This window comes from Hyposmocoma kahamanoa, unplaced genomic scaffold, assembly GCF_003589595.1.
Source record: "Hyposmocoma kahamanoa isolate Upper Pololo Valley unplaced genomic scaffold, ASM358959v1 215, whole genome shotgun sequence".
Classification (NCBI taxonomy): Eukaryota; Metazoa; Arthropoda; class Insecta; order Lepidoptera; family Cosmopterigidae; genus Hyposmocoma; species Hyposmocoma kahamanoa.
Window position 1 is genome coordinate 3,134,778 of NW_020653736.1, and position 27,314 is coordinate 3,162,091.

Here is a 27,314-nt window from a genome sequence, read left to right on the forward strand (position 1 = left end):
ATTTTTGCCGCCAAGCAGTAATGCTCGCATGAGTGCGTTCCGGTTTTGAAGGGTAAGGGTGAAGTTACAACAACATGGGACTAGTCAACTTATATCGCAGGATGACAAGCGTAGTGCCTCTCAGAGATTTAAAGTTCAAAGTGGCACTACAACTGTTATGGACAAGCTTGTCGCTAAACGCCAGGCGCACGACTTGTTCGTCCCGTCACTTGATGTTATAAAAATAACAAAGCAACAACTCTAGTAATTCTTGTACTAGGCTTTCGGATGACGCAGAATCTGAGCGTGTAGATGGAAATACATAATATTTGCATCCACACTCACGCAATGTCTTTTTATCTGCGCAAGCGCAAGGTCAAGCGACCATTATATATACAAGAAAGAAAACAAGTAACTATGTAACGGTAATACTATTATTTATACCTTTTACTGAATATTTCTACAAAGTAAATTATCACAAACACCGACTAGGTCACTAATTTCAAAGCGCCAAAAAAATCATTTGCAATTCGTTTCTTTCATTCACTGGAGTTATTGTTACACAAACAGACATTTAAAATATTACTTAATACAATCACAACCGCCATTCAAAGTATACACAACCAATTCGAATGTCGCTCATGATTAAATATATTTAATTAATGGAGGTCTATTGTCTCTGGCTACCCCAGTGACTGTTACGTACGCTTTTAAAATATTTATTGTAAAACACAAAAAAGGAATCTGTGTCAATTTCGTCATTAATTTCAGTCATTGTTTAAGACCACTTTTGATTTGATTCTTAGTTGGTATATAGGTAACGTCAACGTATAGACGTAAACGATGGTTTGATACGGATATAACGCCTATAAAATATTAATCAGCTCTTCTGAACAATTATACAAAATAATATTAATGTTATCATAATAACACTTAATCGTCTGGCGATAATTTGAAAAAAAAAACTAAAATGACACAAATGAGATCTGCATAAATTATGTTTGTTTATTCACTTTATATAGACGCAAAAAACGTCGTCCTGAATATTGTCAAAATAACTTTACGTTTTGTGTACTTTAAACCGTTTATTCTACGATCTACTGTACCTTAACAAATACTCATTTATTTTAGGGAACACTGCTTCATTCGTGTGCCGACTGTACGTCATATCTAAATGATTCCACAAAGGGTCACTGACCTCCACTGCCTCTAACACATTGGGCAGTTTTCTTAAAAGCCACTTTACGTCCTTAACGTCCACTAAATAGTCATTTTTGCCATATAAAACCACAGCGGGTACTGTTACAGCACTCAAATTGTATGATGGAGGTTTTTCGCTGCCATAAAATTTTATATTCCACGACTTTCCGTAGTCGAATTTCTTGAAATCCCTACTTTTCATGCTTTGTCCGTATCTGGCGAAATTTTTCAACGAAGTTCCAGCCGGGAAGTGACCAAACAAAACCTGTGTTGTTTTGTTAGTAATCGATCCAGGGTGATATGAATCCAAAAGAGCTATAAACTCTCCACAAATGTTATTGGACAACGTACTCGATTGGCACAAATATGCCATGAACTCTTGACTTAACGCACCCTTGGAAAACACTTCTCGAATTCCGGAGAAAGTAAAATAAATTGAAAATCTCTCCATTATACCACATAAAGCCCTATAAGCAACAGACCTGGTATGAGTTTGTCTAGAAGCTGGCGCTAAACCAATGAACAAATTCACTTTGTCACAAAATCCAGGTCTTTCAGAGCACATGATAAAAAAGCTACCAGATCCTTGAGAATACCCTATATAGTTCACCTTTTTGGAGGATGTCTTCTTTAACACATATTCAATTGCGGCAGGTATGTCGTACAATCCTATTTCGTCTACAGAAAATTCCCAGAACTTTTCGTCCTTGTCGGGGTTTAAGGTTGTATGTCTTCGGCCGTAGTAGTTACCTCTCTGGTTTCCTACCCAAAGGTCGTAGCAAGCATCGGATAATAAATACGCTAAGCCTGCACGAGGGCCTGCGTCCAGCCAGCTGTCTGAACTCTGAAGCAATCCGTGCATTAGGAGTACCGGTGGTTGTCTTCTTTTCATACAATTCCGTCCCTGTATCCTGAACATTGATAAAATATATCCATCTTCAGTTATCACATTGTGTTCTTCAGATATATAACCATATTTATAACTTAGTTGTGTGAAGTTTAGTAATGAATCTTTCGGATATCCAAGGGATTGTTTGGTTTCCGCCTTTATAGGTAATAAAGGTCTATACACATAGGTAGATACAACTACAATGGATATGAAAAGGATGTGAAGTACGTAGTGCCGTTTGAACGACATGTTGCGGACTGCGCTCGCGCAAGTTGTGGGGCGAGTATTAAAGGATAGAGGTGATACGCTCGTTTGTTTTGTTTGGAGTTTAATGTTTATTTTCATATTGGACAGTTTCGATAAAGGGTGACTGCGATAAAAATAATAAATCGGTTTGATAATTGTAGACTCCTGTACTTTTAGTTTTATTATATTCACAGTTCTATTTCTGTCTATAGATTCTTTTGCATTACTTCTTTTAATATACTCAAAATACTAAAATTTACAAAATATAACATTTCGAGGTGGAGAGAGATTGAAGGGCATAATAATGTGAAGGTACAAACTCCGAAATTCATTACAAATAACAACCTAAGTAAATGCCAATCTACAAAAACGTCTTCCAAAGTCACACTAAGGTCACAAACTGTATACACTCAAAAAGTGATACCACCACGTAGTAAATGATTTACTCCGTATTATTTATTCCATGATAATATTAAAGACATATTTCATAAAAACAATAGTATTAAATTTGTTCCTCGACCGAGCTGACATTCAGGCACGTCGATGTAGATTCTGTCTCTTTCAATTTACGTTTAATTAAACGAGTGCAATAAAGACGACTGTTTTAATCGAATCTGAACCCTCCAGTGTGCAGGTTAATAACTTTTTAACATTGACTCAGTCCAGCCAACAATGCTGTGTTAGCAAAACTTTGTTTTTACAACAAATGTTTTGCAAAATATTTACAGGGAATGTTTAATTGTTCTTTGTTTGTTTCTAAAACGGTACGAATTGGTTTTCGTAACGTCTCCTTTGTTTTAGATTTTCAATTTAACGTTAGTGGATACGTTGGATGTCAGCTCGGTCGGGGAACAAATTTAATACTATTGTTTTTATGAAATATGTCTTTAATATTATCATGGAATAAAAATAATACGGAGTAAATCATTTACTACGTGGTGGTATCACTTTTTGAGTGTATCTGATGAAAACTTTTTTGAAAATGTTTTTAGATTATTTCAAGCATAAATGTACATTAATATTTTCTTCTTACTATGAGCATATACGCCATGGGAAAAAACTCTCATTATTATTTTCATACGAACGACAATGTTTTAATGATTGTAGGTAAAACCCGGTCAGAGCCGGTTTTATAACCAGCAACGTAAGCAAGTGGCACGCACGTTATTTTTAAATCATATCTATACATGGTGAACCTGTATTTAGTAGCAACAGAGCTCCTTATTAATGAGTTCGTCTGCTCGTTATTACTGTGTTCCGGTTTTCAAGGGTTTGCTGGTAAAATTACAGGCACATGTGACTTGTCAACTTATGTCTCGGGGTGACGGGCGCAGTGGCAGTGCCCATCAGATCTTTGCGATTTAAAGCTCTAAATGGCACTACAACTGTTATGGACAAGCGTGTCGCTTACTATCAGGCGCACGACTTGTCCATCCCGTTGCTTGGAATCATAAAAAATCTAAATTATGACATATGGTGGAAAATTAAAATGTCTTTTAGGACATTGCAAATTTCCATCATCGATATAAGGGTAATAATTTCGCCGTTGTATCGAATTTTGAAATGTCGTAAGCAATGTGTTCCATTACGACAAATTATTCCTTACGACTTTTCAAATTTCCACAGTCGATATTGTATAAATTTATCTAACTGTGTGTGTGATGGTTATATAAAAAAATATAATAAAAAAATTTTAGAAAAATTTTTGTTGGACAATTATTATTTTCATCTTCGTAATTAGGTTATTCCAGTCAAGTATGTGGACTACTTTGGGTCCTTTAAAGTCAATCAAGTAAGTCCAGTGCAACAGGCACTGTTACGGCTCGAGCTGGGGCTCTCCCTATTTATTATTTATTTATTTAGTATATAAAAACATTACAGTTTTCCTTAGATAAAGTACATAGTTCCACAAAACTGAGTATTCAATTTGACTGTGGGATCAAATGAGACCAACGATTCGTTCAACCGATTACGAATGGAAATTGGAATAAACATTATAAAGTCTTATACTTTCATCATAAATTAGATTTTCACTCAACGGAATTTGATTTTGCCACGCATTGCTGCATCAATGGCAAGCCAGTCAAACAAGTCGGAGTTATTTCCAGTGTTGCGTAGATAGGCCTCAGATCGATCTTTGTGTTGTTAGCGCAGGGCAGTTTAATATTTCACCGTGTATTAAAAGCACTGAGCATCCAGTGTACTGCGTGTGAGTGGCAACCGCGCGGTCGTAATGATGCGGGCGCGGGTGGTGGCCTTAAGGTAATGCAATGCAACGCAAGTGCAGTTAATGACAGTTCATTAACTTATTTGCCATTATTAAGAACAAAATTACGCATGTTGTGGGTAGGCGTGTCGATTCCATCGAGTATATAACCAGAAATAGAGACGTAAAAGAGTAGCCACCATTCTCCCTATGTTAACAATCGATAAAGAGTGTATTAGGGATAATATACGATCGCCGAGTTATTAAATAAAGTTAGTGAAAGCAAAACGAAGTTACTACGCATCGCCATTAAAATTAAACCGATGACAAATGCCGCCATGACCTTGAACTACAATCCATTAATATTAGGAGAATAAGTGAATACCATACCCAGGAAATGTTCTATGAAACAAGCCAACGTTTCGAACCCTTTACAGGTCCCATGGTCCAAACTTTGGTTTGTTTGAAAAAACAAAATTAAGTTTATGCAAAAACCTAAGAACTCGACAAATACCATACCCGTTTGTGTGTACTAATCCGTTACGTTATAATTATAGAGTGAAATTATTTTTTAAGTTTATGTTATGGGTTTTTTGTTATTAATTATATGTAACTTTTCTATAATTAAGCTAAGAATATCAACTACCGTGGGCCACACCTACTGTTGGGTCATAATTTTTTTTTTCCGTTGCTAGTCCTACATTTTTCCGTTATTTCTGAAAAAATGTTTCGAATAATTTCAACTATTTGAAATTTTCCCCATAACTTGCCAACATTAGCCACTCCTTAAAATGTACGTATGCTTTTTGTCAAAATTCTTCGTTCAACATCTTACATTACGTCATTTACATTGAAATTTGTTCCTTAAAATAGCGACATTTTATGGCTCAACCTGTGGCCAAGTGTACTACGCTCAGGCGATATCTGTGTTATCAGCGATCGTGTAGGAAATGAGGGACAGGAAATTGACAACTCTGTGATCGAAGTCATTGACAGGCAGTCAATCATGATGTAACAATGACAGCGAGTAGCTTTTTGCACAAAAATCGCTTCACTTTGGCCATCGTGCCTAATCATGGCTTATCACGGCCTAGTCATTGTAAAAACAACTGTGTTTTATTGTGTATCAGATAGCTAGCTATTACTTGGCTTGCAGTTACGTGGCAGTTTGTGATTAAATTAAATAAACCCGGATTTATTTTAACAAACAGAAAAAAAACAATATAATAGAAAAAAGAGAATACAGTTATTATATTAAAGGTCTATTAAAAGAAAGAAAAACGAAACAAAACTGAAGAAAAACAAAACATTATCGATACATTCAAACGCAAAACACAAATAATCTCAGTACAGAGTACTAAAAAAACCGACCTCAAAAGTACGTGGAATTACGACTATTTGCTAATTTTATTGAAATATCCCCTAGTTAGCCACTATACGGGACTAGACACATGAGATAATAAAAATCGGTTCTCACTACTCAAAGTATATTGAGAGAGAAAAACGCCTTGAATTGGAGAATAGCAAAACCAACCATTAAAATAATTGCGCCTTAAGTAAAATTTAGGCGTTACTTATAAAAATGAATGTTCATGCGTGATCAGCCATCCTAAGAGGTGGTTGATTTTCTTCAAAATGAAATGGGACTACTATGGAAGTACCCTCTTTCCAACAAAAAAAGAATCATGAAAATCGGTTCACAAATACTGGAGTTATCGCGTAACATACATACAAAAAAATATCAGTTGAATTGAGGACCTTCTCCTTTTTTTGGAGTTTTTTGGAGTTATCGCGTAACATACATACCAAAAAAAACCAGTCGAATTGAGAACCTTTTTTTTTAGTCGGATAATAATCAATTACAAAACGAGGAATACTCGATATACGGCGTCTTAGTCCACTGAAGGAGTGGACAATCGTTACTCCTTTTTGAACACTTGTCTGGGTCACTTAGATTCGACACATACATTTTCGTTACATAACAAGACCACAGAATAATATTACTCCACGGAAAACACGACCACTCCCGAACGCAGTGAGTTGCCTGTGTGGCTGTGTGCACTGTTGCATTATTTGGGACACACGTTTGAGATACGGATGGTGTTGCATTATTTTGTTTTTAGTTTCCTTGTTGTACCCTATATACATATGTATAATTGTATCAGTTTGCCGGGTTATCTTTTTGTTTTGTGTAAAGTATATTTAGGGGACTGTAGGTTTAGATATTGTTAATTTTAAATATGTATTTTTTTTCTCATGTGTGTGACTGTTTGTACCTCCCACAAGCTATTGAGTCTGATCTGATCTCTGATCTTTGCGAACACATGTGACGGTGTGACCTCCTTACACCATCATCTCATCTCTTTGTATCGCCTCTCTCCTCTTGTATCTTATCATTTTTTTTATTTTACTTGTATTTAAATTTTAAATTTGAATTGTTCCCTCTTCCTTCACTTTCTCATTTTGTTTTCGTACCACGGTCACTCCCAGCTCGACCGCCACAACAGTCAAAGTTGTTAATAAGCTAATCATGTGTAATAATTTATAAGTCTACACCCTTCATGTATCTATTTCTGTAATTCAGTTTCTCGGCCCATTTAGGGGTAAATGCCTTAATAACAAAGTGTAGGGAGTGTTTTATACTGTTATACCTGTTTTTTTACATTTACGTTTATATTGTTACAGCCTTTTTTAAACTTTACTTCTTTAATAAATTTTGTGGACTGGAAGTTTCCCATTTCATTGCCGTGAACTAATTCACGGCTAGTTAAGGTTACAACCCTTTCACACATAGCCGTCGCTGTTATTCTGCTAAAGCTAGTAATTGAATAGAACACTATAAACAAGACATATATCTTGGCATAAATTGACTTTTAAACATAAATAATAATAAATTAATAATATTAATCGTATGTATATATAAATACAAACAAAAACTTTCAGTACCTTTCGAGATTGCATCCGAAACAGTAACAAAATATTTAGGTAGTGCTAAGACAAGACATTCGAAAAGGAGGAGGTAGGTCGTTCCATATTTTAGATGTGGCGTGTTTGAAGCAGACCTGGGCAGCTGTCAAACATATTTTTAGTATTTTAAATAGGCGATGAGAGATTGCCAAATTTTTCAAGTTTCTTTATAACAGGTAGATCTGTAGTTTCTTTTTGAGTGTTCATGTTTAAGACATCAAATGAGATTTGATGTTGTCGCTTCTAGGAACAGCTTTACAGTTTTTTGGAAAAGCAAAGTCCGTCCAAGGTAGCTCAGGGCCGATTGTTATTTTTTTCAAAACCAGTATTCATTGTAATTGCAATGAGACTCCATTGTTACCGTTACACATTTATATATAATATGACAGTGAAGTCTCAATGGATCATATTTGTTATTCTGCTAAAACATTACCTATTTCTGCCGCCAAGCAGTAATATCAGCTTTACTGTGTTCTGGTTTTGAAGGGTACAGGTGCTGGTGAAATTACAGACATATGGGACTTGGCAACTTATGTCTCATGGTAACGGGCGCAGTGGCAGTGCCCACGAAAATCATCAGGCGCACGAAATTTTATAAAAATGAAATTGCAGTGGCAGTTGAGTCTCAAAAAGTGCCAGAGAAATGGCAGCGATGAATAAATTAATTGAAACCTCACCAAATCAAAAAATCTCTCACTAGATGTCGCGATTCCCGGGCCGAAAGAAATATTTGTATGGCCTACATTTATTTCTTTCGTGAGTTTGGGTGTAATTTGTATTTGTCTATGTGTGTGTCCATGGCACCCGCGACACAGGGTTTCCCTAGTGCGGGGCTATGAGTGTGTGCGTATCTTTGTAAAATCACAGACCACATAAATACTAGTACCTAATAGACTGGTTAGGAAGTGGGGTCCGCGTTACCTTTCATTTTTTTATTACCGTGAGGAAAATGCGTTACGCAGTCCCCGCTGCCGCTGGGAGACGGCGGGGATATGTGGAACTCTCTCCTGGGGACTATGTCGGTCCCCAAGAACCCACTAAAAAACTCACTTCCTGCGCGCACCTGGCGGCGGAGCCGCGGGGTCTCTTTCAGGTGCTACCGCGAGTCCGGTGGTGCCGATTCGCCTTTGGGCGGACCCCTACACCATCCCCCTGGATGGTGCGCTCCCCGTATCTGGCCAATCGGAGTGCCTCCTCCCACCCCGCCTGGACGGCGGTCTTGGCGGCACGCCGAACCCCCACTAGCTCTCCTAGTATGGGGCGCTCTCCACGTGCCCTGGCTTCCGCACGGCACCTGTAGGTCTGCTCGAGGATGGACGATTCGAGCTCCCAGGGTGCGGATCCAGTCAGGGCGCATGCCGCCTCTCCGGAAACTGTCCGGTACGCCCGAATCGCCCTCACCGCCATTAGCTTCTGCGGCCTGCGTAAAAGCGGCCGCAGTCTAGTGGTAAGGGCCTCCGCCCAGATCGGCGCCCCGTAGAGGGCCATGCTCCGTATGACGCCAGCATAAAGCCGACGACATAGGGAGCTGGGTCCGCCCACGTTTGGCATAAGACGCCCAAGCGCCGCTGCGGCGGCCACGAGGCGCGGCGACAGCCGGTGGAAGTGGTCTTTGAAGTTCCACCGGCTGTCCAGGGTGAGCCCAAAATACTTTATATGAGTGCTCACCCCAACCCACCTTCACCCAGGAGCCGGGCGGAGGCCCTCGATGGAGGCCATAGAATGCTGTGACCTCTGTTTTGTCGAAGGCGACCGTGAGCCCCAGCTCCCCACTGCGGCTGACCATTAAGGCGCTTCCCACCGTGGCCAGTCGCGACGCTTTCCCCCAATCCCGCCCCCGGTCATAGACTAGAGTGTCATCTGCGTAGCAGATGACACCCAGTCCAATGGGGAGAGATCCTCGGAGCACGTAGTCGAGGTTCCACAATAGCGGGCCCAGAACCGAGCCCTGTGGAACCCCGCGGCACATGCTCCGCTCCCTCATCTCCCCGTTCCAGTCAAGGAAGGAGATGTTCCTTCCGGTGAGGTAGCTCGACACCACCTGCCTCAGATATTGAGGCAGGCGGCGGAACTTCTCGATGACGGAGAACGGGAGACTGTTGAACGCGTTGGCGATGTCCAACGACACCGCCACAACAATCCCCCGCTCTACCTTGGCCCTCCTCATCTGTCCTCTTAGGTCCGCTATCGCATCGATGGTCGAACGCCCAGCCCGGAATACGAACTGGTGCGACGACACATCGGAGCCCACACTATCGAGATGCTCGATGATGCGGGCAGCGAGCACTCGCTCGAAGAGCTTGCCCGCCTTATTGGGCAGCACGATGGACCGATACGCTAACGGGGACTCAACCGGACGCCCTTCCTTCAGGAGGAGGTAAAGGCGGCGCTCCTTCCACACCTGGGGGCAGCTCCCTGACGCCAAGCTGGCGTCGACGAGCTTCAATACGCGTTCTCCCACGTGTTCCAACGCAAGTGCCAGGACTTTCCCTGGCACACCGTCCGGACCGGGGGCCTTTCTTGTGGCCCTGAGCCGGCCTGTGTGACCGGAGGAACTGTATCGGTCTGTTCCGGCTCCGCAATCGGCGAAGCCATGGAGGGAGGAGGGAAACTCTCATCCCCTTTCGGGAACAGGCCAGCTACCACTTGACCGAGAAGCTCCGTCTCCATCGTCTCGGCGGGGGGCGCCCGGTGCTGCAACTTGTTGCACACCAGCACAAGCGCCCCCAGGGGTCCCCATCCAACGTGGCCAGGAGGGGTCCGCGTTACCTAGCTTATTACCAGACGGTGATATGAGTGTCAACAGCGCGTCAGTCGTCGTTCAAATGTGATACAGGATTATTTTGTGGAAAAAATAGAAATGTGCCGAATTTTGCCATTATATCATGTCGCGTAAGAAGCCAAAGTTTAAAAAATACTCCGGGAGTGATTTCATTTCATCGGTAAGTACTAAAATTCTATATTTTCTAACATTTTGAAGAATACAATACTATAGTTGCGAAACAACTATTTTCTTGCAACCCGGTAATAACAATATACATTGGTTGCTAGCCATCGCCGCCGTCAAAAGAACAATTCGAATGACGCTCAATGAATTGCTTGCACTATTGTCGTATTACACTTGGTACTGGGTCCGCGTATAGTAATCAAATTATCGATATGTAGAAACTCTGTATTTAGAAACCCGGTTTTGGTTCAGTTCAACATTTCTTTTATTATAGCGGTACCAATGTGTAAACATAAATTATTTACAGGTATTTAAATGCTAACAATTTTGATTACTTAGATTACTTAAATTTTCAATGTAAAAGAAATATAAATAAGAGAAGAGGTACAGTGTCGATAATTTTACAATGCACGTAAGCCCGTGGAGTATCAAATGAAGACTTTATGAGATTGGAGATTTTCTTTACCTTATCTACATGGTTCCTATCTCCCTACTTGCTTATTATACGTCACCTTGGTCCGCTTGAGTTCTTAGTGTTATCACAGGCATGATTTACATTTGCAGTTTTTGTATTGATTTTTTTAGTTTCCCGCCGGATCTTTTTTAAAGGAGAAATGGGGTGAAGCAGCAGGCAGTAAAAGCTGGGTACCTACTAAATGTAGCACCATTTGCTATAGGCATTTTATGACATCACATTAAATTATAATATACATATTCATTAAGAAATAAATCATTTGGTTAATCAGGTAATACCTATATGACATAAAACTCAGAGTCGCCTTCACAAATTATAGACCACATCTAAATGTGAAAACATTTCTGAAGCATTGTCAGTTATTTTTCGTCAAACTTTCATGAAACAAATGATTCGCTTCTTCGCCTTCGGAAATAAATATGTTCATTTTCTTGACAAGCTCGTCGACTCTATAGGCGTAGTCATATTCAGTCAGTTCAGAAAGAGGTAATTGTTGAACAAATATATCATATTTCAGGGAGAATAAAGATTTTTATGATGACTGTGTTTTAATGTTTCAACCCTTCCAGTGATCGGATTGACTTGAAATCTAGTAGGTTAATAAAAGTACGATGACAGTATAATAAATCATTAATACTGTGATTGTAGCATGTAGCTACGTATACGCTTACGCCTGTGTAGCTAATATCAATTAATACTTGCGTGTAGTAAAACCTTTTGGGTATTTGTTAACAAATGTATGTATGCAATAGTCAGCTACTCTAGTTGTAGTTGTGTTGTTTCCATATACTCCGTGGTTAACCCTAATTATGGCAAGTATAAAACAATGCCTAGTTCAATGTTCCGCTAGTTACAAAACATAATGTCGATATCGATTAAATGTCACATCCCTATCTGTAGATTGTCAACTTTTTGATTTTGTTCAAAGAAGTTTATGCTCATATGATTCTTAGCGTATATAAGTTTATAGCGCCAAATGAGTTTCAATTTTTTTTACCAAAATATCTTTATTATTATCTATTTTCGTTTGATAATTTATAACCAATCAAAATTATGTTATCTTAGTACTAATATAATATTACGTTTTCTAATGTGCGCGTGTGGCGATACCGGTTTTGATATAAATGTTGCTTGATGCCATTTCCATTCTTTTCTTTCTTCCACATAGTATTAATAATAATCATTGCAAGTGAAAACCTTCGAAAGAAACGTAAAATAATAAGTAGCAGAAAACGAAACGTAAACATCCTGCCATTGACGCTCTATCGACAACAACTGAGATGATTTAAAATTAGTAGAATTGGGACCCAGGTAAAATGTAGCAACTGACTGACTGACACACCAAGCACATCGTAGTAACGTCAATGAATGGCCGAATTCTATATAACGATTTAAAACAACATCTGCCAAATTTATTGCCCGCGTGCTCCCCAAACGGCCAGTTGCCGAGTGGTGCCACAAAGACAAAATTTCTAACACTGTTCCGAAACGCTACACGTCACGCACTAAACGGCGATCGGCGTAGCGTGGTATCACAAACTCGCCTATTCAAAGTAACGTATGTGAGCTATTTGTGTACACGTTGAAAATCTGACCTTAATGTTTCTTTGTGTGTTTATATGTCCCACTGGTGGGCACGGGTATTGTGAACTTTCTTTTTTCTTCCATTTCTATACATAAGTAGCCGTGGAGCTCCTTGTGAAAGAATTCGTCCAGGGAAGTACTGCCACCTTAACTATTTCTGCCGCCAAGCATTTCGTACTAGGCTACGACCGCTCTTACTACACTAATCATATTTTTTTATGATACCAATTGAACATTTAATTACCTCCGGCGAGAATAAATATTTATATGGCCTCCTTGACCTACCAATTATGGCCTACATTTATTTATCTCGTGAGTTTGGGTGTCAATGTGTGTGACCTTGGCACCCGCGACACAGGGTTTCCCTAGTACGGGGCCATGACAGCGTGAGTTATTATTATTATTAATAGTATAAACAGATTTTTTTCTAATGCTAAGTAACGGGATGAATAAGTCGTGCGCCTGGTAGTAAGCGACACGCCTATCCATAACAGTTGTGGTGCCACTCAAAAGCTTGAAATCGGAAACATCTGAGGGGTACTGCCACTGCATCCGTCACCCTGAGACATTAGAATAGAATAGAATAGAATAGAATAGAATAGAATAGAATAGAATAGAATAGAATACTATATTGTACTATTGATTCTGATATATCTATGCGAGTATATTTTATGACGTACGACAGGTAAGGTTCGTGGGATAGGTAAGGAGTGTATCTCCGCCAATAAACTGCTCTGCAGTTTGGAGGACTTTGAATTTCTAGCCAAATGTATTTTTTTTGGAACAAACGATTTTATTATAATTATTATTATTAGTTGACAAGACCCAGGTGCCTGTAATTTTACCAGCATTTTATTCCCGTTGATGGCTGTACCGTTGTTTATCAATAAAACACTTGAGTTTATTATAATTAAATACTTACTTTATGCGTATGCTACCCAGCTACACGCAAGCAAGTAGAACAGAGGCAGGGGCCATAGAGACGTGCCCGTAGATTACCGATTAACCTAGTGCTGTACCACACAATGAGACGAACAAGTCCCGCGCCTGGTGGTAAGCTACTCGCCTGTCCATAGCAGCTGCAGTGCCACTCAGAGCTATAAATCGCAAATATCTGAGGAGCACTACCATTGCGCACGTCACCTAGAGACACAAGTTGATAAGTCCCATGTGCCTGTAATTTCACTGGCACCCTTACCCTTCCAAATGGGAACGCAGTAATGTAATGCTGAAAAAATTACAGCATGGTAATGAAGTCAAGACTCCTTCATGAGCTAGGTATACCCTGTGTTACAGGAGTCAGTGCTTGTGGTCTATTTCTTAACCTAATTACTGGATAACATAATATTATTAAGTGCCACGGGTATGCCTGTGGAGCTAACGAACGTTTTTAGGTAATTGGTACCGGAATCAAACGAATATTGTAAGGTGGGCGAACAAATTTTCGCAGCCGTATAACTTGGAATGCGGGGTTAGACAGGGTGGACTAACATCTTCTAGATTATTCAATTTGTACGTTAATGCACTGATTGGTGAACTCAGCAGCACGCATGTGGGCTGCTTTGTTGACGGAATTTGTTTAATCGACATTAGCTATGCCGATGACATGGTGCTGCTGGCGCCATCGATCAGTGCCTTGAGAAAAGTAATTGGAGTATGTGAGTCATATGCAACATCCCATGGCTTGTTATATAATGTTAAAAAGTGGGAGTTTATGATCTTTGGAGCCGCCGGTAGGAAGAGTCCTACGTGTGCACTTCCTGTACTACTTAATGGTTCTCCGTTAAAAAGGGTTAGCCACTTTAAATACTTGGGACACTATGTTACCGACGACCTCAAGGTTGGCCTGGATATACAGCGCGAACGGAGAACAATCTCGGTGAGAGCAAACATGCTTACCCGCAGGTTAGCCAGATGTACGGCAGCAGTTAAGAAAACATTGTTTAAAGCTTACTGCACACCAATGTGCGCTAGCGCTCTGTGGAAGAGCTCAAGACTCATTGCTCTCGGAATGCTCTATGCGTGCAATACAACAATGCCTTCAGGACGCTGTTGGGGCTGTCACGTTTCTGCAGTGCCTCAGCCATATTCACTGACGCGCGCTTAGATAGTTTTACGGCTGTTGTACGTAAAAAGTCGGCGTCGGTACTGAAGAGAATACGTGACAGCCCCAATAGCCTCCTGAAGACAGTTGCTGACAGGAATGAGTGCCGAATTATGCGGCACTTAATACATAATACAAAGTGCCTGGTAAAGCATAAGTACTAATATAGTTTTAAGTCTGTACCTACTAACATTTGATTGGATCTCAGTTGTCTCAATAAATAAAAATATTATTATTATTATAATATAATGTAACGATTCTTTAATAATATCTTTCACAGCAGTGATAAGAATTTAGTGCATAACAACGTCTTTAAATCTTCATAATCAATTAATATATACATTAGAAAGACTCCGTTCGAAAATAGTTTCTATGTTTATCGCAATGGTTCGAAGTTTCTTCCGACATCTCTATCACTGCTTTCGGCAAGTGTCGTTCACCTCAGAGATGCAATGTTATTATGCAGAAATGCTCAAATAATTTAGTGAGAGCGAAGTGGAAGCAGTTTACAATGAAAGTACGAAATTCTTGTTTTGATCACGAGACTCCTCTGCACTTCAGTCCACCGTCATCACCTATCGAACCTCTCACCTTTTGCGTGGCACTCAAATGGTCCCTTGTTACCCCGAGTCACCGGCTACGCGCCGCAACCGTTTTAATACGAATACTATCCCTATCTTAATTGATTACGGTACTTTTGTGCTTCAGCGTTCAGGCTTCAGGGGGTCAACGACCGATCGATCGATACTAAGTAGGTCACGCGGTCGACTGGGTGCCGAAACAACATAGACTATTTTCAACCTTAACGTCATTAATATAAGAACCTCCTCACATGTCTAGAGGCTGAAATGCGAGACACAGATACCAACGAACAATGCTTTTGAGATGAGGGATTTTAAGCCCAAAGTCGTAGAGAATAAAGGTAATTAATATGGTATATAGTAAGTGTTTTGTGTAAAACTATAGCACGGTGAAGTGTAAAGTTCTTAACTCGGGCTAATTTGGAACAGATAAAGTTGGCCTTAATGTACGGAAGTTGAAATTTAGGCGTTAAGAAGTTGGGATTCTTTTTAATGATGTCGGTGTTTGGGTAAACGCTGTTTTTAATCATTGTTGTTTGTGATTAATTAATATGGTTTGTCATCTTTCAGGCATTGTCATCGACTACAAACACTAACATATCAGGCGATAGAATAAAAAGTTTGTGTGAATAGGTATCCACACGAACTTTTTTATTCTTCCTAGAGCACGCGCTAAGGAATCAAATGTACTGCCCTATATATACAGATGCAGATTCTGTATGTCACGAAAACTACGACATAGGCTGTTCTAAGCTACAGAGAATAAGCATATTTTAGACAAACTCGTACCATCCTCAACGGTTACATTACCGCATATCATCAACTGAGATTGTGGCTAAGCGTGTGTATCATTTTAAAAGATATTTCCTATAACGTCGAAGCCAGTTACCACTTCAAAAGCAATGTAACATAATTCTGTTTATTGTTTACGTGATATTCTAATATTATTCGGTCTTGTTTTGTAATTATTAGAGAAATTGTTTAGACATTTACGAATCGCATCGGGACTAGTTAAGTCCCGATCGTGGTTTCTTTGTTTACAAATGTCTCGTCAGTTAGACAACTTAAACAGGGTGAGCTCGCAGAGGGGGTGGGTTTGAATATGTTCAGTTTAATCGTTGTTGGCAGGGTTGCCATGTAAAAGTTATTAGTCAATGCTTTATAAACCAGATCGCATTAGCCTCCTTTACACACTCACTCTATCCCGCATGATCAGGAGCATATAGTAAGAGTAAACGGTGCAATATGGTCGTGGGTTCTAGTCCCATCGGGTCGAAAAAGTTATTCTACGTGTTCGATATTCGTACTAATAATCATAATAAAGATCGACAATTTACAGATCTTTATTTCAGCAAGGAAGCAATCCCAAAAACAAGAAATTTGTGACTCCTCAAGAACATATAAAAAGACTGAAAGGCCTCATGAAGATCCTAGTCACGCGTTGATTGGTTGGTACCTAATTGAATAAAGTGCTAGATGATTGCAGATCTTTATACCGCGCCATTGATTCATCAACGTATGGCGAAAAGCGTATAGAAAATACTAAGTGCTGACTAGTTCCTCCACTACAGGGCGATTGTTGCAAAGTTTATAATGCGGTGGCGAAAGTTGTTATTGCTTTGTTACACGATCAATCCGCTTCCAATTTAACTTTACTCAGAGATAGGCAAGCTATACTATCATACAGGGTGTTAAATAGACTTTCTTACATAAAGTCGACGAATGTTTGAGAGTAATCTCCTTTGATGTCAAGCAATGATCTAGCTCTCGGGAAACACAGATGTTGGCAGTGGCGTATGCTTCGGGATCGATTCATCCTTCATCGTCCAGAATGAAGCAATGCGCTTCTTGCGAATGGATGCAACGTCTGAAATTGTATGAGGCGAAAATGTAACGTACATTATTCAATGTGGATACATGGATATTGAACTTGTTTCCCTTCACATATTACCACTTTATTTCAAAATACTAGAAGAGGTAGATGGATAGGAAAAGAGGGAGTGACAATATAAGAAAGGAAGTCATCTAATATATAAATGCTTTACAGTAACAGGCACTGAAAGTTTGTCTGTCCGTAGCAATTGCAGTGCCACCTAGAGCTTTACATCACAAAGACTTGAGGGGTACTGCCACTGCGCCCGACACTTCGTTCTACTGCTGTTGTATATTGATGGTGTTATTGTTATATTATGTATGATAGTCGTCACAGCACTCTCGTCTTTCTATTCGGAATTTATGTACATAAAGAAATAAGGAATATCTGCTGTGTTGGTAGCACTTTGCTATGCAGTACCAAAAGGTAGGAATTACTGTAGCCTTTCGCAGAGGATAAATGACGTCACAAAGCAAGGACACTAAAAGCGGGTCTAAGAGAGTATTATTTATTCACAAATTGACGCCTCTCTCCCTACTTTCGGTGAGATACTGATATTTTCAAATCCCTCTTTATGTAAGCACGTATACAGGATGTAATCGCTAAGTGTATCCAGGCGATTATTTCATAAATGTATGAGATAGCAGAAACCTTTAAACTGATATCGAAATTACGTCACCTAATGAGCAAAACGACATCATAAAATTAAAAATTTAGTTTTAAGTTTCGAGCAACTGCTTTGAATACAAAATTTTGTACTTACTTAAAAATTTGATCCATTAAAAGATAGTTTTATTATTTTATTTACAGCAGTCTTGTTATCAGCAAACTTATTGTTGCCTCTTAAAGTAGGTCAAATAAAGCCTCTCTACAAATGTCATATTACATGTGTGGGGGCGCTTAACGTTAAAATTTTGGATACTTCTAGTTTTATCTCTTATATTTATGGAATAATTGCCAGGGCAAGCTTAACGATTACACCCAGTATATCAACCATTATTATTTAAAATGACATTAAATTGTAAATTATAATCGCTTGCTTCATTAACTTGTTTTGAAAATATTCCCTTCTGTGCTCAGCTGCAGATAACAAATTAATAATGAAAATTGAGAAATGTTGTGTTGGGTACAAAGCAAAGCGCGAAGAGCCAAAAACTTAAAAGGAAAAAAGAATACGTATAACAAAACGCGTAACAAAACTGTGCCAGTTTGCACTGGCACTTATTAAATAGTAAGCAAATACCACAATGATTTATTACCGTGAAGTCATTGCGGCAGTAAGGCCTCAGATATGGAAACCGAAATAAGGATTGTATGTGTGGCTATACTTCTAGATAAACTGCACGTACACTTGAAGTCGGTCTATCGTCGGTACTTGAAATTCAGCTTTATCGCTGGCCGTAAGTTAGCAACGGAATACTTTTAAAGAGGAACCTGGCTGTCTGCGTAGTGACTAACGGTGTGGCCGGGGCTTGCATAGCGACGCTGATAAAGCTCATGATTGCAGCTATTCCCGGTTAGTCCTGTTCCTGGTTGATGGCACGTTTATAGCCGTGGTTCGTAATGACTTTCTTATTTTCAACAATATATGTCCCTTTTTGTTATAAGTATCATTTTTTTTATAATAACTAAGTGACGGGACGAACAAGTCATGCACCTGACGGTAAGCGACACGCCTGTCCATAACAGTTGCAGTACCACTTAGAGCTTTAAGTCACAAAGATCTGAGGGGCACCCTACAAATTCTCCACATCTCAAATTTTCATTATTTATTAGAAATACATCGCTTAAAAATATAATAAAGAATTAAGAAACTCATAATGTAATAATCTATTACCGTTCCTGTGAATGTAAACAGAATGCAAAATGTAAAACTAATTGTAAAATTAGATGACCTTAAATCGTTTGTTTATTTTAATAATAATAATAATAACGTACACACTCAACATAGCCCCGCACTAGGGAAACCCTGAGTCGCGGGTGCCACACACACGTAGCCAACCACAAATTACATCCATACTCACGAGAGAAATAAATGTAGGCCATACAAATATTTCTTCCGACCCGGGAATTGAACCTGGGACCTCTGCATGGCAGTCCGGAATGGTAACCGTTCGGCCACGGAGGCAGTTATATGAATTATAATATTAATTAGATTCAACATTAATCTGTAATCAATCTGAACAAAAAATCATTTTTTTTGCCTTACAAAATTATGTAAATTGATTGTTTGTTGTGCATTTGGTGACACTATGTTAATGTTAGAAATAATCAATGAGTTTCGACCTACGTTTAATATTTAAAGTTGACGAATGGTAAGTCGTGGTGTGGAAGTACCAACTGCTCGGCTTTGTTTATCCATAGCTGATTTCGTTTTGCTTCATACCGGGGACCGTCCTAAGCGGCAGAAAGAATCGCGAACTCAACACGCACCGACTGGCAATTTTACAATTCAGAACCAAGTGCTCTAATAATAATTCTATTTAAGCTGCTTGTTAATAATACGAGTGATGTGCGATGTTGAATAACACGTCGATATAGTCCATCACAGTGTTTCTAACAGTAACGATCAAACTAGCGATGCATCAGCAATTGATAGATAAACAAAATTATACAATGTTAGATTTTAAAAATGTTAGATAAAGCTATAGACAACATGCTCCCAACTGTGTTTTGAAAAAAGCTTTAAATTCTTATCGCTATCTTTATTTTTAAAGAATGACTATGAAGTAGCCGAGAAAAATTTCTTTTCTTTTTAAAAAGTAAATCTAAGTTGAAATTAGCTTGAAGAAGCCTAGAACTTCTTGGAAATGGTTTGTTTTGTGAGTTATTTTGTATATTTAAGCTTTCTATAAATATTTAAAACCGAAAATCGGTAACTGTATTTTTATTAAGTTTATATTTTATACATAAATATTTAAAATTTAGCGAGCGCATTACTTTTATGGCAGGTTTTACATCACTTTTCACAATGTATTTAAAGTCGCACGTCAATTTGCGCATTCTAACCGATTAAACATTCCGCGAAAAATTCAGAAATATTATATCTAATTTCGCCATGTTGCAATTTTGATAGTTTATATTTTGTGAGCCATTAAACTTGAAATCTATTAGTATTAAGAGAATTGTGTCTTATGTTTGTTATGCTTTAGTATTTTGGTTTTAAAATAGCATTATAAAGAAAACTATCATAGACTATAAATTATCGAAAAGCAGTCTACAATACTAAATAAAAACTGTCTACATTCTACAAATGGTCTTGTAGCATTCTAGAAGGGTTACTTCAGAAAAAAGATAAGAATGACTCTTAACACTAACTACAGATAGTTTCTCAAAGCACTCTTGTGATCTACTAATAAAGTTGTGCCCACTTTTACTTTAAATTATCTAAAAACCTTCTTCGAGATATCTTGAGGGAATTTGAGATCTTAAAATATTCAATCGAATTAAATTCTATTAGATATCTTGTAGTATACATTTAGATATGGGTGTGCTGCTTGGGCCATCACCCTGAGACATAAGTTGACAAGTCCCATATGCCTTTAATTTCACCAGCACCTTACCCTTAAAAACCGGAACGCAGTAAAGCGCACGTTACCGCTGTACAGCAGAAATAGATAAGGTGGCAGTACTTGCTTGGACGAATTCTTTCACAAGGAGCTCTACTGCTACTAAGTTATCTATTAACCTTACACGAAATACGTTAAATCTATTAGACGTCTTGTGATCGTGACGCATGTAAGAAAATATCGAGCACCTTGCCAAAATAATCGATAAAAACCCGTTAAATTACATCAAATTTTTAATTGGTATTTTATTAGATCAGACATTAATATTCTAAATAAGTTGCCAGCGGATCAATAAAACCAAAGTCGGGTGAAACACGCTAAACCGGAGGAACAACCGGTGTTTCAATGTATTTTTATGCTTTTGCAAGCCGATTGACAGTGAGACGGTCCTCCAAATGGAATATGACTACTGCCGCCCATCTGAAAATCCTTAACATTTGCCTCATTCATGCCAAATTCGAAAAGTATTTTTTAGAAATCTGTCAATATAGATTTAACACGAATGTTTACCTAGTTTTTGATTTTTGTATAATTAGGGGACTGTAGTTTGGTTATAAATAAAGTTTTAATTTGTGTTTAGTAGCAGTAGAGCTCCTTGTGAAAGAGTCCGTTCAGGGTAGTACTGCCTCCTTGCCTATTCCTGCCGCCAAGCAATAATGTCAGCATTATTGTGTTCAGGTTTTGAAGGGTAAGGGTGCTGGTGAAATTACAGGCACACGGGACTTGTCAACTTATGTCTCAGGGCGACGGGCGCAGTGACGTGCCCCTCAGATCTTTGCGATTTAAAGCTCTGAGTGGCACTGCAACTGTTATGGACAGGCGTGCAGCTTACTATCAGGCACACGACTTGTTCGTCCCGTTGCTTGATATAAGAAAAATATAATATATTTTGTATATATTATGTATATAACTGTTTGTCTTTCAAACAAAAGGAAAACAAAATACGTAAGTGGACTAAATTCTATTTCACATGTACTTAATAGACAGATTAGATTTGGTTTCATACTTTATTTTATTTAGATCTAGTTTGTCAGTTACCGGGAAATGAAGCACAAATACAAAGAAAAATTCCTTCGATCCGGCTGGTTTTAAGCACTGGTTTGATACCAACCGGTTTTCGTAAGATCTGCTGGCTCATCCGTCGAGGGAATTGACTCTGATTCGAGTCCAGTGGGATAGACGGATTTTTATTTGTGTTTGTTATTTCTTTGTAACTATAATAATAAGAAACTAGTGAAGTATTTTTACAAAAAGTAAATGAATGGCATGGTAATCGTAGACAGGCAGTGGATTATAACCCAATCAACCTGATTTAACCGGGTTTTTACTATAAGCGCCGGATTTTAACCCATACCTGCCTAAAATCGCGGGCAGAAACGGCGAAAACGGAATTTGGTATAAATCCATACTTATTGAAAAGCTTATCGTAAACCATTTGTAAACAATCTTTTTTAGACGAAAAAGAAGCATCTCTACACAATACCTACGTTCGAATCCTGAAGATTCTCACTATCAAGGTTGCACATTACGATTCGATTTTTTAACCGACTTCAAAAAAGGAGTAGGTTTTATTATATGTATGTTACGCGACAACTCCGCGGCATTTGTGAACCGATTTAGATGATTCTTTTTTGTTGAAACGAGGTTACCTCAGAAGTAATCGAGTGGAAACTCGATTTACAACACATACTTAGTTGTAAATAGTTTTTAATCTTCGATTTTGGGCTTTACTGGGTTTTAACCTGATTTCAACCCGGCGTTAACAATGCTAGTGCTATTAAAACCCGGGCGCTTGTTGTGATGGGAGTAATAACACATGATATTAAAAAAAATAGTCCACTTTATTTTTGAACGATACTTGTAACTCATTAAATACAAAATGCAAATGCGTATCTCAGTCCTTGGTTGATCGAATTATCTCATAGCGTCAGCCACGACTGGAATTCCAGCCTTTTTTCCTCATGTACGCCAAGTGGATTTGCCGCTTTATATATCAACCCGTTCCAACCACTCAGCCTTTTTATTTTATCTCTTTTAAATCGGCTTTAGACTTATTGGAGTTGATCTAATCAAATTTTATTGCAACGTATCTATTGGCAATGGGTATTATTGGGTATTATGGGGTATTATTTCAAAGCCTTTTGGCATCGTGTTGACAAAGAAAATATAAAGAAAGAATACCTCTATACACATCGTGTCAACACACAAGTACCTTTAGGCGCTGTATAGGGGACTCAGGGATTTTGCAATAAATTAACCTTATTGATTCGCCCAAAGGTGCCTTGCAAACTCCAAAAACGTAAGTCGTGGTATAATAAAGCTACACCACGACCCCGTCATACAATAAAGTGTTTTTATCACATGAAAGTGATAAAAATAATACGAACTTTCCTCTTTAAGCATAAATTTCTATCCATTAATTTCGTTCGAAGAATTTATTTATTTATTTAAAGTTTTTTGCACAATACACTAAAGTACGAATGGTGGACTTGGGGCCGTTGGACCAAACAGAAAAAAAAACAGGAGGTTGGTGCCACTCTTCATATAAAAATAACAAAAAGTCATACAGTTTTAGTAGCAGAAGTAATGCCACCTATTTCTGCCGCCAGCAGTAATGTGAGCATTACTGCGTCCTCTGCGTCCTAGTTTCGAAGGGTAAGGGTGCTGGTGAAATTTCAGGCACATGGGACTTGTCAACTTATCTCTCAGGGTGACGCGCACAGTGGCTGTGCCCCTAAAATTTTTGCGATTAAAAGCTCTGAACGGCACTGCAACTGTTATGGATAGGCGTGTCGCTTACCACCAGGCGCACGACTGATGATTCGTTTTATAAAAAAAGAAAAAATTTGATTTTTGATAAAATATATGTGGTATAAAATAAATATCACGTACTTAGTATGCGTACGTAATAAACATACATTTATGTACTCTAGAAACATTACGCAGTGTTGATCTGGAAAATTCTCAAAAAGATGCTTGCGTAACTTACGCTCCAGAAGATAATTTGGTCTGACCTTCTCTTACATGGAGCGGAAGCGTGGAATGCGTGAAGGGTAAAAGAATTAGACAAAAAACCAGTTCGTTGATAAGGAATATAGAGCATAGTTTTCCAATTGCAGTGCCACCCGCCAGTGGGCGCTAAAGAGTCCTAATGGTAGGGGTCTCGAAAGCAACTAAAAGTGTTGATGCTGTCCAGAGAGGTGTTACCGGATTTGAAAAAACAGAATTAACAATATAAACTACATGCCTATGTATATTTTTTCCTTGAGATTTTTTGTGATAAGTTAATATAAAAATACGTGTTTTCAATTTTTTTTTGTGGTGGTGGGCATCGAAATCTTTTCATATTGCCGAAGTGGGCGGTGAAAGAAAAAGTTTGGGAAGCAACATACGATACAGAGCTTCAGACGGAAGACCAAAGTTCCATTTCGGCCGAGCGATTTGAAATTGAAATGAACATTTAAGGTAAATAGGGTAGAATCTAGAAACCTCTCTCCTGAAAAGAGAAGAGAGATGGAAGGGTAAACATTTCTTACTCTAAACAACTGACTCTAGAGCGTAACTTTTGAATTATCCTGAGGCATTTTTTGTATAGTTATATGTCCCTGTGGGACAACTCTACAGCGAAGCCAGACATGAGTATCTTTCCAACTTAGTATCTCCGTTTAAACTATTGTTTGTTTTATTTGCATATTAAACGTTTAGCAACAACAATATTTTGTCCGTGCTCTATTTAAATTAAATACAATAAAAAGACGTTATTTTTCGTAGAGCTCCTCGTGTCAGGGTTCGTCCAAGTTAGTACTGCCATCTTACCGTTTTCTGCCATCAAACAGTACCTAATAACAGTAATGGTTTTGTTGTGTACATTAATGTAGTGGTGTAATTTCATTTCTCAGGGTAACAGGCGCAGTGGCAGTGCCCCTCAGATCTTTGCGATTTAAAGCTCTAAGTGGCACTGCAACTGTTATAGACAGGCGTGTCGGTTACCACCAGGCGCACGACTTGTTCGTGCCGTCAATTGGTTTAATAAAAGAAATAATAGATATGTTACTGATCTGTTCAACGCCCAAAACTGGAAACAGAATTAAATGTACTATATATAATGAGCTAGAGGTTTACTCCATCACAGAGTAAAGCAAGGTAATGATTTAAGATATTAATTCGCAGTAAACGAAACGCGATTGTAAACCAAGGAAAATAATTGTATCATGTAATACAAAATTTAAAGTGATAAAAGATTTACGAGCAATTTTTGTTGAAGCGTCTAAATTATGTTAGCAAACGTGTCGAAGAGAAAAATTGCTAACGCGAAAAATTGAGATTTTTATTTTCTACTCTTATTTTTATGGTATTTTTAGGGTCCCGCACGTGACTACGTGCAGAACTTTTTTGTGTGTTCTTTGCGTATTTATGCAACTATTGTTATGGTTTTTTAGTGTGAAGATGACGATATATCGCTAATTTAATAATAGATTAATTCAAAATTCTCTCAATACAGAACTGTGTACTCTAAAAATTCAATAAACTTACCATCTGTAAACTGACAACTCTTTCAGATGAAATTATTGAGCTAATTAGTTCTATTAGATGGAGTTGAGGAATAAGTTGTTGGCAGACGGTCCTGGTTGCAGTATTAGATCAAGGTATACAATGTTATTGTAATTCCTATCATCGGATCTCCACAGTACATCAAATTTCAAGTCTATCGGATGTGTGAAAGTATAATTAATATTCGTTTTATGACTGAAATTTCTACATTAACTGGAAAAAAAGCGAATTAAAGATAATCAGCTGGTGAGATGTTTGTCAAATAGCTAAGAACCATTCCTGTTAGATAAGCCGTTAGGTAAAAAACCGACACACAAGTACAGAGGCTCCAAAAAACAATTTAGTAGCAGTGGAGGTCCTTGTAAAAGAATTTATCCAGCGTAGTACTACCTTACCTATTTCTGCCACCAAGCAGTAATGTCAGCATTACTGTGTTCCTGTTTTGAAGGGTAAGGGTGCTGGTGAAATTGCAGGCACATGGGACTTGTCAACTTATGTCTCAGGGTGACGGGCGCAGTGGCAGTGCCCCTCAGATCTTTGCAATTTAAAGCTCTGAGTGGCACTGCAAATGCTATGGACAGGCGTGTTGCTTACCATATGCTTGATAATTGAGGCAAGGCCTCCGTGGCCGAAGGATTACCATGCCGGACTGATGCGCAGAGGTCCCGAATTCGATTCCCGGGCCGGTAGAAACATTTATATGGCCTACGTAAATTTCTCTCGTGAGTTTGGGTGAAATTTGTGGTTGTCTATGTGTGTGTCCATGGCATCCGCGACACAGGGATGTTGAGTGTGTAATGCTTGCCAACCAGTTTTCACTATTTTCAATCTTTTTTTTTTAATGGCCATGTTTCTGTTGTTAAATTTTCCCTTCACAATGCAAGCGTGAAATTAAGTGTCAGTATTCCCTAGAAAATAAAAAATATACCTCTGCGCAGGAAATTACTTTTTTCTGAGCAGGTGGTATAAAAACACATTTATATAGCTTTTGAAACATTCAACAGATTTAGGAAAAAGATTAAGCGAATTACATAACGCCTACGGGACCGTGGTCAATGGACAGTCAGACACATTCTAGATTTTTGGTACTTGCGGTCAAAGGCTTTCAGGTGCGGGCCTGGATTAAGGGATGACAGAAGTCGCTCGAAGTTCCCATTAAACCGTCTCTTTGTACATTTGAGATTATATTTTTGCGGGACATTTGGCGACAGTAATGCGGGATTTAGATGCATTTCGAGACGCGAATATTATAATAATTTCTCCACCGTTCGCCATTTTTATTCAAGAGTTGCGCTTGAAGCAATCAAAAAACATCCAAAAATCTCAATTAGGAGGTCGGTTCCAAGTTATCTGTAGCATCTGATCAGGTATTTAGTAGCACTAAAGCTCTTTGTGAAAGTGTTCGTCTAGGGAAGTACCTATTTCTGCTGCCTAGCAGTGATGGCCATATTACTGCGTTTTGAATAGTAAAAGTGCTGGTGAAATTTCACCAGCACTTTTCACCTGTAATTACAGGGACTTGGTATAATAAAACAAATGGCAAAACTCTCTCGCGATCGACTGATTACCCAAATATTGCTTTGGTGCAGAATAAGGACATCGTTAGTATTTTGTGCGGTATTTTGAAAACTATAAGATTGTGCAAAGACCTATTACATTTTTTGATCGCGTTTATTCAGTGAAATCTTAGTACAATGCAACACAAAAGTTTAATGCAGGATTTGTTTTTACTTTGTCGAAAATTATTATTGCCGTTTCTATTTATGATTTCTTTGTTTTTTATTTGGAAATGAACACAGTTTGCCACTAACGATCTAACTAATTACTGCTCCACCATTACCGACAAACAAAAGGTGAAACTCCCCGCTAACGAGCTTTCAGTTAAATACATGTAAATATAACATACGAGTAACTATAATATGGTTAAGTTTGTGGATCATAGAGCACATATTGCCAGCCACTGAGGCACGGTGGCGCGGCTCACGATAAAATAACAATAATAATAATAATAATAATAACGCACACACTCATAGTCCCGTACTAGGGAAACCCTGTGTCGCGGGTGCCATGGACACGCAGGCGTGTCTATTCTCCACAAAACGGAGTCCCTTTGAGCTGACTCCGACGTTTCGTGGTATACTCA

The 27,314-nt window shown here is 38.6% G+C and overlaps 2 protein-coding genes across 2 annotated transcripts in view; both read right to left on the minus strand.

Moving 5' to 3' along the window:
• LOC113227792 overlaps window positions 1-27,314 on the minus strand; it is a 278,118-nt gene that overhangs the window by 143,552 nt on the left and 107,252 nt on the right. The gene's annotated exons all lie outside the window — the stretch shown is intronic.
• LOC113227793 (lipase 1-like) lies at window positions 387-2,343 on the minus strand. The gene has a single exon (XM_026460810.1). The coding sequence runs from the start codon at window positions 2,315-2,317 to the stop codon at window positions 1,070-1,072; it is 1,248 nt and encodes a 415-aa protein (XP_026316595.1). The 5' UTR covers window positions 2,318-2,343; the 3' UTR covers window positions 387-1,069.